The sequence below is a fragment of the Pholcus phalangioides genome, unplaced genomic scaffold (assembly GCF_987345545.1).
Source record: "Pholcus phalangioides strain wild (caught in Gottingen) unplaced genomic scaffold, Ppha-v1.0 ptg000022l_1, whole genome shotgun sequence".
Lineage (NCBI taxonomy): Eukaryota > Metazoa > Arthropoda > Arachnida > Araneae > Pholcidae > Pholcus > Pholcus phalangioides.
In genome coordinates, this window is record NW_028301615.1 from 2,919,409 (window position 1) to 2,933,556 (window position 14,148).

General features: G+C 35.5%; 1 protein-coding gene across 5 annotated transcripts in view; it reads right to left on the reverse strand.

The window, feature by feature from the left end:
• Positions 1–4,169: 4,169 nt before the first annotated feature.
• Positions 4,170–14,148, reverse strand: part of mask (multiple ankyrin repeats single KH domain) — a 97,129-nt gene continuing 87,150 nt past the window's right edge. For 4 of the 5 annotated variants that reach the window (XM_089250124.1, XM_089250127.1, XM_089250125.1 and 1 more), the window contains 3 exons: positions 11,697–11,878; positions 9,700–9,912; positions 4,170–4,659 (listed from right to left, as the gene is read on the reverse strand). In XM_089250124.1, coding sequence (XP_089106250.1) covers positions 4,627–4,659; positions 9,700–9,912; positions 11,697–11,878 — 428 coding nt within the window. In that variant the 3' untranslated portion in view covers positions 4,170–4,626. The remainder of the gene's footprint in view (positions 4,660–9,699; positions 9,913–11,696; positions 11,879–14,148) is intronic. The other variant, XM_089250126.1, reaches the window with a different exon arrangement.

Here is a 14,148-nt window from a genome sequence, read left to right on the forward strand (position 1 = left end):
AACTATTTTCAGAAAATGATCAGCGGGCCACACGTTGAAGACTCCAGGTATAACGGAAAGGCTATACAGTACTTACCATAGCGGTTTCATTGTTTTTCACATCTTTTACTCTAAAAACAACGGTTTTTCTCTCCTCGGCATTTCTGATCAATTTATAACAGTAATTACTAGGAAGATCCTCCATTGCGATCAATGTGATTTGGTCCTGAGAAGCGACTTTTGTTGAATTAATAAAATTAAGCGTAAGATTAAAAATTTAAAAGATAAAAATCGAAAAGGGGAAAAATAAAGGGAGAAAATTTGCCGAGAGAAATGTATAAAGAACGTGATGGTAACCTCTCCCAGCAAAATTTCCCGCAAAAATTTCCCTTTTGACTAAATTTTTTTTTCCACGAACTCCGAATGTGCTGCCATCTACCGGTGAAAATTAGTCAAATATTTTAGAATAGAAAAGTATTGCATCGAACATTTTGTCTGTAGATATGGTGAACTTGCTCCGTCCTATCTCGAACCGTTTTCGCGTTATGGTGGATAATCGATTATGGAAAAAAAATGTCTGAAAGAACCCTTTTTTTTTTTTAACCGAGCACAACTCAGGTCAATGGCCATAGGCAATTTATTACCTAGTGAGTTGTGCCGGAATTGTAAGTGTGTGTGTATCAAACAGTCTGAGTGCGTATCTAGTGTTGTGTATGATTTTTCAGTGCTGCCATCTATATTAATTCTTAAAAAATTTTGTAGGGGCACTGATTCCCCCAATAATTTCTGAAAAAACAATGCAATGCACCTTTTCTTTCCTGCGTACGCTCTTGAGTCCCATGTATACAGGACGACCAGCAACTTTCAGCCCTCCCGATTGTATTTCTGATGTGTATGATTTTTCAGTGCTGCCATCTATATCTGAGTGATGCGTGGTGACTGAATATTTGTACTGTTTGTGGGACTGTTGCTCTCTGTGGCGGGACTTTTTAACGGGGTGATCGTCTCGCATTTGCGCCTCGAAGTTGGGAACCACAGAAAACCAACTTCAGCCGACCACCACTGTGGTGACGGTGGCGCTCGAACCCGGGTCCCCGCGATGCGATTCCGTCACTATGACCACTCGACCACCACAGCGGCGTCTGAAAGAACCTATACAAGGGTGGGAAGTGACAAAGTCCATTTCGGAGCAGCAAAATATGGGATTCGGAGCAGATATTTATAAATTGGAGCAGCGAAATTAATATTTTCCTTAACCCTCACCCCTTTGCAAAATAAAACAACTGCACTGTCTTTTGTTATCAAACATATTTTCATCAGCTTGTTTTTTGTTGTTTCAGGCTTTTGACACCTTGTTTTGAAAGAGTGGCAGTCAAAATTTTTTGCACCAGTCTATTTAAGATGATTTTTGCTTACTGAGGGCACTATTTGCTGTCTGGAACAGCAGCCTTTCAAATGGGCTAAAAATTTTCTATATCAAGTTTTCAATTTTTTCATACTCAGAAAGAAATTGTTGCAAAATGGGAGAGAGTTTCGGAAGAATCAACACGATGGTTGGCGACTCAGCACTCATTATTTGGCGAGATTGGCGATCAGACACCCGTTATTTGGCGATTTAACGCTTATTATTCAGCAAAGTTTCTAAATTAGCAATCGGCGGACATGCGCTTTTTTTACTCCCGGAATGAAAATTTTTTTCACGAAACATCGGGATTTGACGCAATGACGATCGGATACAGTAATTTCTGCTGCTACCAGTGGCGACTTTTTTTGAAAACGAAAACCGACTCGCATTTGCGCTTTAAAGCTGAAAGACCATTGCAAATCATCTTCAGTTGCACGATCACGGATAATATCGGGATTTCGCGATGGAAAGCCCGATGCAGGGGCCGATAGTTTAAATAAAGCGATAGTTGAAGTACAGCGGAATAAAAACACGCTCTTTTCGGAAAGAATCGTTTCGCGGCAAGAAGGAACAAAAATTTTTTGACGTATTTTCCGAAATTCCGGGCATACTGAAGCAAAATTCGCTATTTGGCGCAGAAAAATGCCCTTATTGGAGCAGGATGTTAATTTTGGCGCAGTGCGGCGCAGAGTTCCCACCCCTGCCTATAAGCAAACTAAGCACACATTTGGGAATGGCAGAAAAGATGCTATAAGCCGACACCAATTTCATCGAAATATCTGGTTTTAATGGCGAGCTACACGCGCTGAAAGATTGGCACAGTTCAAAATCGAATTGTTGCCAAAATTCTTAATCGCAAATTCCGCAAACAACCTTTCTAGCTACAATCGGTCAAATTTGCCAAAACCTTGTCCATTGCACCATCGTTCGAGAGAGCTTACAATAAACCATATTGATTTCCTAAATTAGGAGAAATTTAGTCTTTTGTTTGCAATACATCGCTGAAATAAAAGTTTGTCGAAGAACATGTTCGACGAAAATTCGTAATTGGTGGCTACAGATTTTGCAGAAAAAAATCATTTAAGGCGTCACCATTTCTATCAAGGACTTAACATTGTGTCCAAACAAGTCCCCTGTTTTCTTTCCTCTCTCATCATCGTGAAGCTTTGTTGTAACCCTATGAAACAAAGTTGTTTACCTTCACTATTTCTATACTCCTGTTAGTGATTTTTTCCCCATATTATGCAACTTTCAACTATATACATGCAAGAACGAAATAGAACAGCTAGGGTGACGGTAAAAAGAGAAATAAACTTTGTATAAGTAAATAAATTAAAATAGGTACAAAGGCCACAGCAGGAAAATTAATCAACGAAGTAAAAAATTATGCCCATAAAAGATATGGATGTCAAATATAAGCAAAATAGAAACCCAATGCAAAAGCATATATCACGAAAGAAAAAACAAATAATTATCACTATATAAAAAAATGTCCCCCTTCATTTTTTTCCCTTCCACTTCGGTTTTACCACCAAGATTACCAGATTCATCGCCGATTCTTCAAATATAGATCATACAAATTTGTTGCTAATAGCTTGTAAACAAAGGGGTTGAGGGAGAACTACAAGCGCTGATTGGCGAAGTGTAAAATCAAATTATCGCCAAAATCTACTAAAATGTCTACAACATGCACACTGATTTCAGTGATTGCAAACAAAAGTAATAATTTCTCTTGAACACTGATATGCGTTTGTCATAGGATTTCAAAAGCTGATGTAATAAACAAGTTTTTCTGGTGAATTTGACCAATTGTAACCTAGAAGGGTGTTTGTGGCGATTGACAATTTGAATTTAAACTTCGCTAATCTTTCAGCACTTGTAGTTAGTGGTGGATAATCCTTTTCCCATTATCCAAAGATCTCACGTGTCACATTGCTGACCACACCTGTGATGGACTGCGTCGGTGTCAAAAGCGAGATGGCATTTGACTCCTCCGACGCACAAGCTAAGGCACTCTTATCTCATCGCTCTAGCAACGAATCGCTTGGGGCGGAACGTGCCGGTGTCAATGATGTTCTCCTACATATGTTAATACGGAACAATCCAAACACGGGATTGCAAATTAAAAGCCTACAATTACAAGAAACAGGAGCCTAAATAAATCTAGATATTTCGATGTAATAGCGTCACAGAATTTTTTCTGGTCTTCCAAATCTGTGCTTAATGCTCTCTAGGTGTCTGATCTGGTCATACTCTATCTTGACTATCCACCTGTTTTGGCATTCGCTTGCACACGTGCTAGACAGAGGCGTATGCAAGGGGGGTGGAGCCTGTCCCCCACGCCGACCAAAAATTAGAAATATCCTAGAAATTTACCTTAATATAACTTTCAAAGAAAGGAATATACACCCCCTCAATAAAATATAATCAGCAAATTTTTAATTTATGGGAAAAATTCAAATTAATATAATTTTTTAATTAGTTTGTTGTGCTTAGATTTACAGATATAATAATGCTTAGATATTCGGCCGAACCGAATGGCAGTCAATTTTCGTCCTATCTCTAGTTCTGTAGGCCAATCTTTTCACCTACACACACATCGAGTAATTAATTTTCCCTCTGTCATTTCTAATGAAATTTTCTGTGATTTGACAGTACACAACTTTTGTAACTCATGCAATGAATGTACATCACCGAATATGATGTACAGTATATTCAATGGATTAAAAAAAACGTTTCGTACAACCTGAAAATAAACACTCAAGGAATTCAGATAAAGAAAAAATGCAGGTAAGGAAACTTTTACTTATACATGAAAATTTTCAGTACAATTAAATTTGCAATCACAACCTCGCCGTGCATTGCTTTTCACTTTAAGCAATTTGATAGATCTCAAAGGCAAAAAATAAGACGAGAAAAAAAAAAATCCAAATACACCTTCCTTTTTTTTTTCTTAATATGATCAGTCTTTTAAGAAAAGAAAAATATATATATGTATGTATATATATTTATATATATATATATATCCAGGATTCCTAAACCACCAGATTGCATACAAGTCCTAAACAAATAAGGAATATGAACTCTCTTGATCTTGAAGCTGCTGCAAAAAACTTGCTGTAAGAGCAGAATTTTATCCTCTTAGCATTTTCATCTCTCTACAGGGATGGAGGAGGGGAAGCAAAATTTCTCTCGCACAGTAACATAAAGAGGGAGGGAAAATCAAATAGTCGTCATCTTGATCATGCCTGATGAGGTCCCCAATTTTGCCAATTCTGTAACAGAAGGAAAAAAAATTCAAACTTACTATTTTATTCAGGAAAAAGTAAAAAAAATTTATTTTTTTCAGCATTCAAAATTTATTTTAAAAATTACGACACAAAATGATTGTGCAACCGGAGGGAAAATAAAATTGCAGGGGGTCTGTCCGGAAAATTTTGTAGGGTCCTGATTTTATGAAAGTAATTTTGCGGAAAGCAAAACATTCAATTTAACTTATCACAAAAGAAATTAAATGCCAGATTTGTGGTTTCAGGTTTCATTAATTTGTATTTTGTGAAGGAACAGTTTTTGTCATCTGGAATTTCGGCTGGACAGACCCATGAATTGTATGTAGCAGTGGTTTCAATGATTCAAGATGCTAAAACATGTTTGTTTACTGAAAACAAAGATTATCAAAATTTTATTTAATGTGTAAGAAATTTCTACTTGTAAACTAAACAAGTCCCAAAGTTAAGAGAGTTCTTTTTTCGAACATGTCGAGAAAACTATACAGCAATTGTTCTCAAACTTCTGCTACCCACAGCTCCCCTGCCAGAACAGCATTTATCCACAGATCCCCAGAATAGTCTAATAGTCTTTCATAATCTTTCTCTACATATAAGTAGCCATCTGGTGGCCTTGATGCCATTTGCAAGCTATTAGCAGAGCATTGCCGCCATCCATCGCATGGAGCAATTCAGCACATAGAATATTCCCTTCCCGGAGCATATATATATCCTATAGCTTAGAAGTAGAGCACTTGTCCAGCATACAAGAGACCAGAGTTTGAATCCCGGTGAGGAAAGATGAGTTTTCCTTTTCTAAACAATATCTCTTCACATAGCCAGTTTTCCCGTATATATTTCCACCCAGAATAGTATAAAAAAAAAAAGCACTGCACAGTCACACAATATCACCAGCTCGCTGCAGCACAAAAACAGATAACTTACTATATAATAGACACTTCTATATTATTTTATACATCATGACGCGTGCATGTATGTCATTATTCATGTATACATTTTATATTTTTTCAACATGTGTAATTGATGGAAACAAAAAAAAAATTACTTTCATGCAATTTGTGAAAAAAAGGAACATATTATTTGACTCTTAAATGGCATAGCAGAAATCACTAAACCTGTAAAAATGACAAAAATGCTTTTTTAATGAGATAAGCTTTCTTCTGATTTTGAGCAAGTGCAAAGGGAAATATGAAAATGTGCCTTACTGAGAAATTAGCTTTACAAAATATCTGGGCCTGTTATTACTAACATGAATAATTGTTATCAGCCACCTCGTTGGGCATTTTGCCTGTTGTGGCGTTGTATTTGTATAAAAGGCTTTCAAGAACAGCATATATCTAAATGTCACAGAGAGGGTTAATAAAATACAATAACTGTTCAAAGTTGCTTTCTATGGACTTCTGCAATGTTACAGTAATCTTCTATATATAACCCATGAAAAATATTTCAAGCTCTGCAGGCAATGTTATTTTTTGAATTTTGAAACCGGAAGAAAGATTTCAATTCACAAATACTACTTAATTTTTACTTGTCCTTTGTAATCATATCTTGGAAAAAGTTTTGAAGAATTTTTAAGAGCCACCACATTCTGGAATGGTGGACACAATTCCAGCACAGGCCAGATTTCCGACAGCCAGACTATCAACTAAATTTATGAAAACTAACAAATATCACAAACAAAACTCTAAACTAGGGTAATTTTAGCCTAACTTAATTGGAGGCTATATAGTTTTCATCCTACATATTTAATTATTCCCCATCAGAAGGGGAGATACAAATTGCAAATGCAGGCTATATAACAAAATATTAGTGTGTGCTTTCTCTCCTGCAGGCTATATACAGGAAATAGCAATAACTCCATAAGTATTGTTACAAATCCTTTGGCCCAATTTTCAAGACTATAGCCACAGAACTTGCAAAGCTGAAATTAATTACATTTACGGGAATGGGGGAAGAGACTAACAATTTAAGACAGGCTTTGGGGAAAAAAATACATATACATATCATGCCAACCTTGGGACCAAGCCTATCAGTAATTTCAATGTTTGCAGAGAGGCGCAAATCCTCCTCATCACTATTTTAAAAATTCAAATCCCTTATTATGTTCAACTTGGCCATATCAGGCATTTGCCTAATGCTGATGAATATTTAAAGTAGCCCTTTATTTAAATTTGAGCCTGTTCGCCGTGAATATTACTCACAAAATCAATGGAAGTTCAATTTTTTTACAACAGGATGCTGTCATTGCTTTGCCATCATTGGCATCCTTCTTCCGCTTTTTATTTTGATTCAGAAACTAAAACGTTTTCAGTTTAATTGCTGAAATGAAATTAATGAAAATCGCAAGGCCAACCCTGAGGATTCAACTTGAGGTGTGCAGAAAAACAAACCTTTACAACAACTGTCAACAAGTTTGCTTTACTTAATTTCAAATTCAACTTAACATTCATCCTTTAGAAATGCAGTCTCAGCATAAAATTTTTTACTCGATAGGATAATAGAATCCAAAGTCTCTAATCAAAAATATACTTTTAGAAAAAAATAAAAATACTTTCATAATTTTTTTCACGATTCACTACAATTCAGTATGTTATGGTAGAAATACATAAAAAGTACAGATTCTGTAGTTAAGGCAGTTCTTTTCTAGTTGGCAAGTATGTGTATATATATATATATATATATAACCTTTCAATAATAAACACCCATTGGACCAAAAATGTTGTTCACTAAAGAGAACTGTCCAGTAATGAATGGTAAAATACATTGCGGCCCGTCAATGTTATTCAAAAAAAGTATTAACTAGAGATATCTGTTATGGGAGGTTCCATAATACATTAGCACTCAGCAAAAATAATTTTAAATTGTGCTGATTTTAGAAATAAGTAGCAATGAATGCTGAACATTAACACTAGAACCGCAGACTGGGTCAAATTGACCCAAACTTTGAAAAAACAGTGTTTCATAGCGAAAACAGGATATTTATTTTTGGTTTCTGGGTTTCTCACTACTCTTAATCAATGTTGTTTAATTGCGTATTCATAATGGAAAATTATATTTGTTTATGAATATAAAATGGGCTTCAAAATTAGCTAAAAAAAATTTAATTCAGTAAAAATAAGATTTAGTATACATTACAAGATTCATCGAAAGACTGGTTATTTGTGGAGATGAAGATTACAAGGAAGAAAATTCATCACTGCCCCCACGGAGACTCGAACCGGGAAAGCGAGAGACCGGAGTTCGAGTCTCTGTGGGGGCAATGATGAATTTTCTTCCTTGTATTCTTCATCTCCACAAATAACCAGTCTTTCGATGAATCTTGTATTGACAAGTGGAGAGGACGTTTCTATATAGTATACATTATTTACTCTATTCAGTCCAAAGAGATTTTTCAGTGATCCCATATCATAACAAAGATGTAAAATAAGCATGTCAAATTGAGCATGAAAAAGTCTAATATGATTGTCAAATAAGTATTGATTTCTTACTGATAGTGGAATTTATGATGAGCAGTTGACTAATTTTTTTTTTTTTTCACAATTCTTGCACATTCATCGCATGTTGAAGTTGCACAACCCATGCAAAAATTAACAGTTTTGTTTCCACATTTTTATGTTACCTGACATATCAGACTCAGTTTATTTTTATTTATTACTATTTTGATCGCTCACGAACAGATACATGATCAAGAGTGCACGAACGTTTCCTTTTGCGCAACACGTATGATGAACGCAGCTCTTCAATAAGATTTTAGAGGAACTGCTTTCAAAAAATAGTTCTGGCCTTCTGTACTGCTCTATACAAATACAGGAAATATTTTTATAGTGAGATCCAGGATGTTATAGAAAACATCTATGATGCCGAATATTTTCTGGGCATTTGATCGCTACAACTATGATTGTTACACTTTGTTGAATTGTAGTGTGAAATAGTTTGTGTGTGTGAGGAAGCTTTTTGGGGCCAACTACTTCTAATATCGACTGCCAGATGAAGCGTGATGAGTAATGGAAAACTTATATTTTTTTCCTTGATAAATTGTCATTGTGGCATCATTGTTCCATACAACTGTAGTTTCACTATCTTTATTGTGTGAGATAATATTGCTCTTCGATTTTGTGTCATCACCTCTACTAAGCTCATATTTCTTGGCTTTCAGCATTTGAGTCAGCTTCAGTGTAGTGAAAAGAGGTGTCGGTTGAGGCATTTCTGCCCTTGTTCTCAAATGGCTTGATCAGTTGTATCACTATGTGCTCTGAAAGAGATTCGTTGAACGCTGATACTACCCAAGGTTTCGAAATCCGTGCAAAACATATTTGGTGCAAGCCAGAAGTTTACTCTTTTTTGTGATATCGTTTGCCTACAGAAATTTCAACTACACGTTTTTTCTAGAGTTAAGCTTTTACTCTCCCAAAATCTTCATTGAGTCCCGCCAGAATTCCAGGCATTCAAGTTTACAAAGGAAAATAATATTTAGCTCTACTTGTGCCATTACCCCATTGAAAAAAAGATGATCTGCTCTGACAATGAATTGGCCTTGAAAGACCTTTATCCTTCACTATCTTAATTTGTAAAAAATTTTAGAAAGGGTAACCCCTTCCAAGAAAATTCTCCACCCCCCCCCCTTTCCTATAGAATAGTACGTTGGGTCAAAATGACCCAAACCGCAGTTCTAGGTATAAGCTCTAAAACACGAAATGTGAAAATAAAATTTTTGTGAATTAATATTTATATGATATCATGAAAAGTTAAGAAATTTTAACATCTGCGTGTAAGTTTTTGAGATAAATGAAAACAAAGTTTGATTTGGGTCAAATTGACCCACTCCGCGGTTCTAGTGTTAAGAAAAAACATCCATTTTCACAAATCAAATTTTTCTTATTGAATAATCAGCAGCATATCACAAAAGTAGGGTTAGTAACAGTATAAGAAAAGCCATAGTGTAAGTAACTGGAGAAATACAAACCAAAAATGAAAAGAAAATCGTTAAAAGGGGGAAGGGAGATTTTTCCTTTCAAATTTCAATGTTACCATTTTATGATCTACGGTCTGAGGAGGTAAACCATCACCAGTGGAAAAAGGAATCTTGTGATGCTGCTGCATGCTCCACATCTCTATCTGCTGCTCCAGTTGACCAGCAGCGGTGTTATTAGCAGCGGGATATACATGCGTAGTAGTAGCCAATAAATGAGGAGGAATGCCATTCACTATAGGATAACACCCATTTCCCCCACCAGGAACCGCCTGCACACAAGGAAAAAAAAAGGAAAAGGAAGGTAAGAAAAGTAATACCCAATGTTATATTATTAATCATTGTTGTTAATGAGGAAAGGATAAAGGAAAACAACAGTGAGCTACACAAAATTGTTAAAAATTTGTATTGTCCAGCATTCAATACATGCATTCAATCATTTACCAGAAACCGGATGCAAATATTTTTGCTAGTCCTATCAATTAAATTTCTCAAGAACAAATATTAATGCTTCATCACTACACAATTCTGAAACAATATGTCACGCATTAACCCAGAATTTACTTTCAAGTTGAGGTTGCCTTAGAAACTTATTTACAGAAATTGCAGTTAATATAAATGTTTTGCTTCCCCCCCCCATTGTTAACATTTCATAAAGAAATTTAAATTCAATACATAAATATTAATCGCTACACGCCAGGGTTTAAGCTACAGTCACATTTTTTGCAAAGTGCGAAAGGAAATCATAGAATGCAAAAAAAAGTAGCAGCCACTTTCGCAAAAATGCATACAGGAGGTACGCAACGAGTAGACGTCTATCCAGCTTAAACCCTGCCACACGCACAAGTAATCAGAATACACACAAAAATGAGGTAAGTCAATGAAACTGACTACAGTTGAGCTTACTGTAATGACCCTACATTATAGTATGGTAGGATAAGTCTGAAACGTTTTTCTATGATGATATACCTATATGTTTTCCCTTTTGATATAACAGCCATCCAATATAATGTCTGTCATTGATGAAATGGTGGGGATCATTATAGCGAGTGCAGACTATTATCATGAACTGTATCTAAGTACTAGGCTTGCATACAGCCACTATCTCTTCAAAAAAAAAGGGAAATCCATGATTAGCATGAATGAAAGAGCAAAATAAATGGTTGAAGTTTGAGGATGCTTGCTATTATAATGAAAAAAAACTAATACTTTCACATTTAAAAAAGGTTCAAGTTCCATTTCTCTAAAAAAATATATACAGTAAAACCTGTCTTTAACAGAACCGGTATTAAGTGGAAATCTGTCTTCAATGGAAAAAATGTTAGTACCATGATTTCATTGCCAAAATATTCTGTCCACGATGCAAACAGTTAATTTATGTAATGCACTTTCATGCACTGTAATGTTGAAGTCAGATTATTTATAAAAAATATATACAATCACATCAAGTAATAAATACTATATTTAATAAATATAATTATAGAGTAAATAATGTGAACATATCTATATTTCCTTAATTTTTATAAATATTTTTTTTATTTTTTAATTCATTTAATTTTAATTACAAACAAGATTGTTACATAATTTCACACATTATGTCAATTCAACCTTTATTAAGTGGAAACCTGTGTTCAAAGGAAAAAATCTCGGTCCCTTGTGATTTCAGACATGTTTTACTGCATAATAAGCTTTCGATTAAATAATGTTTTATCAATGTTCTACCAATAATACAGGTGAAATCTCAGAAGACACTTGAAAGGTCAATGTTATGAAGGCTTGAAAGTAGCAATGTTCTATGATCAAAACAAATATAAAACATTGGTCAAGTACAGTAGACTCCTGCTAATCTGGTGCAAATAAAACCAGGGTGTGATTGCAGGATCATTGGTAGTTAGCTGAAAAAGTCCATTTGAATATTATAAACTTCTGCACACAGACATGCAGTGACAAGTTTTCTCTTCAATGGCTGGATGAAAACATGCCTAAAAACTTCTGGATGTCAATGGCACATCAAAATTTCGAAAACCTAAAATTTTAACATTTGAATTACACTTACTTGATAAGAATGATGATCTACTGGATGGTTGACTTCTGGGGTCATCATATCATTAAATCGATTATTCATGTAGTTGTGCAAAACTGGAGGCATTCCAGCATCTTCTTGAGGAATAGGTGGGGCAGCAGCAACATTCAGAGCTGCAATATTTTGCAACCAGTCAGCAGCACCGGGTATATCAGCTGTGAAAATATTATTCAATTTTAACAGAAGTGAAAGAAGATCAGAGTAGGGTCATTTCCCAGTTAATTGGTTCTAGACCCTTCTGTAGATTAGTACAAAACAAACATTCAGACCTTGATTTAAGTAAATAAAGGTAGGATTTGGCAAGATTTCACTCTGGCACTTAACATATTTTAACGTGTATAAGGAACCCTGGATTTTTTTTGGCTTAAAAAATCTTTCCAACTTTTTCCCAAATTTTATTTAGAAGACACCAACGAATAAGGCAAATACACAAAAAATAATAAAAGTCCTAATGCATTTCAACACCAATGGGTGCTGTCTTCAGAGGAAAAATTTTACCACTAGTTTCGCTGACCGAGTTTCTCATTTGGGTTAAATACCAAATCTTCACGCTCGGTTGCTCAGCGGAAGTATGTCTGTTCACTTCAAACGTTGTGGTCAGAATGAAGCTGTGAGCCTGCGTGAGATACTAATGCAGCGTCCTGATTGGACATTTGCGGAATAGTGCTATCCGATTGGTCCATTCAAATTTTCTTGTAATTCCCGCTCGAAATGAATTTAAGCCATGGTGTTGCGATCGGGGGTGTAGATTTATTATCGTTCACTAGTATATTTTTGAAGGCCCGAATATATATGTGCCTTCGTAGAAATCTAGATCAACTGTGGACTTGACTTTGTGAAAAACTCTCGCTTCTTGAAATTTGAATTTATGGCCTTCTTGCCAACAGTGAGCGGCGATGGTCGATTTTTCACATTCTTAACACAGCGAGAGTGTTCATTTAATCTTGCTTTTATGGGTCTCCTTGTCTGTCCTATATAACCAAGAGAGCAATCACCACATTCTTGAAATCTAATCAAAAAATCTTGAAATTATTAATACCATTAAATTCTTGAAAACGGCACGAGGAACTACTCTAGAAAATATTAAAGAGAGACCACTCAGAGAAAGTGTAGTCATACCCTACGATCCAATACTCTCACTGAAGATCAAACCGATTCTTAAAAAGTTTAATCTAACAACCATAGATGTGCCCACTAAAAACTTTGGTTTCATGCCCCCTAAAGATGCTATACCGCAGAATAAACAATGGGGCATTTATTACATTCCATGTGGTGATTGCTCTCTTGGTTATATAGGACAGACAAAGAGACCCGTAAAAGCAAGATCAAATGAACACGCTTGCTGTGTTAAGAATCAAGAACGTGAAAAATCGACCATCGCCACTCACTGTTGGCAAGAAGGCCATAAATTCAAATTTCAAGAAGCGAGAATTTTTCACAAAGTCCACAGTTGATCTAGATTTCTACAAAGGCACATATATTCGGGCCTTCAAAAATTTACTAGTGAACGATAATAAATCTACACCCCCGATCGCAACACCATGGCTTAAATTCATTTCGAGCGGGAATTACAAGAAAATTCGAATGGACCAATCGGATAGCACTATTTCGCAAATGTCCAATCAGGACGCTGCATTAGTATCTCACGCAGGCTCACAGCTACATTCTGACCACGACGTTTGAAGTGAACAGACATACTTCTTCCGCTGAGCAACCGAGCGTGAAGATTTGGTATTCAACCCAAATGGGAAACTCTGTCAGCGAAACCAGTGGTAAAATTTTTCCTCTGAAGACGCCACCCATTGGTGTTGAAATGCATTAGGACTTTTATTATTTTTTGTGTATTTGCCTTATTCGTTGATGTCTTCTAAATATTCTTGGGCAAAGTGGATCAACTCTTCTAAGTTGGAAAGATATATCTAGTATACAGGATGCATAGGTAACGGCATATCACATTTTACTGGTAAACAGTTGATCTTAGAGACATCCTGTTAGAAAAAGTACATTTTCCTGTTAGAAAAAGTATCCAAATAACGTATAGTACTCAGATATGCCATTCATGTTGCAAGGGGTTGTATAGTCATTAAAAAAAAAAAATTAACTTTTCATTACAGTCTCCATGTGTCCCAAAACCCAATCAGAAAAAAACATGCCCTGTCTCTCTCAATGAAAAAAAAAATATATATCTATACATACACACTTCTAAGGGCGATATTCAAATTTTAAAAATACAAATTGAGGAAAAACTGTAGAATACGAGTAGACTGTTTTACCTGCATTTAATACTGTTTTTCAACAACTTTCCTTTGTTTTTAATTTGAATATCTGAGTGAATATTACACTAACAGGGAATTTTTTTTGTTGGCATCAGGAGAGACAGGGCATAAACTTCCTAGTTGGGTTTTTCGGCACATGGTGTCCATAT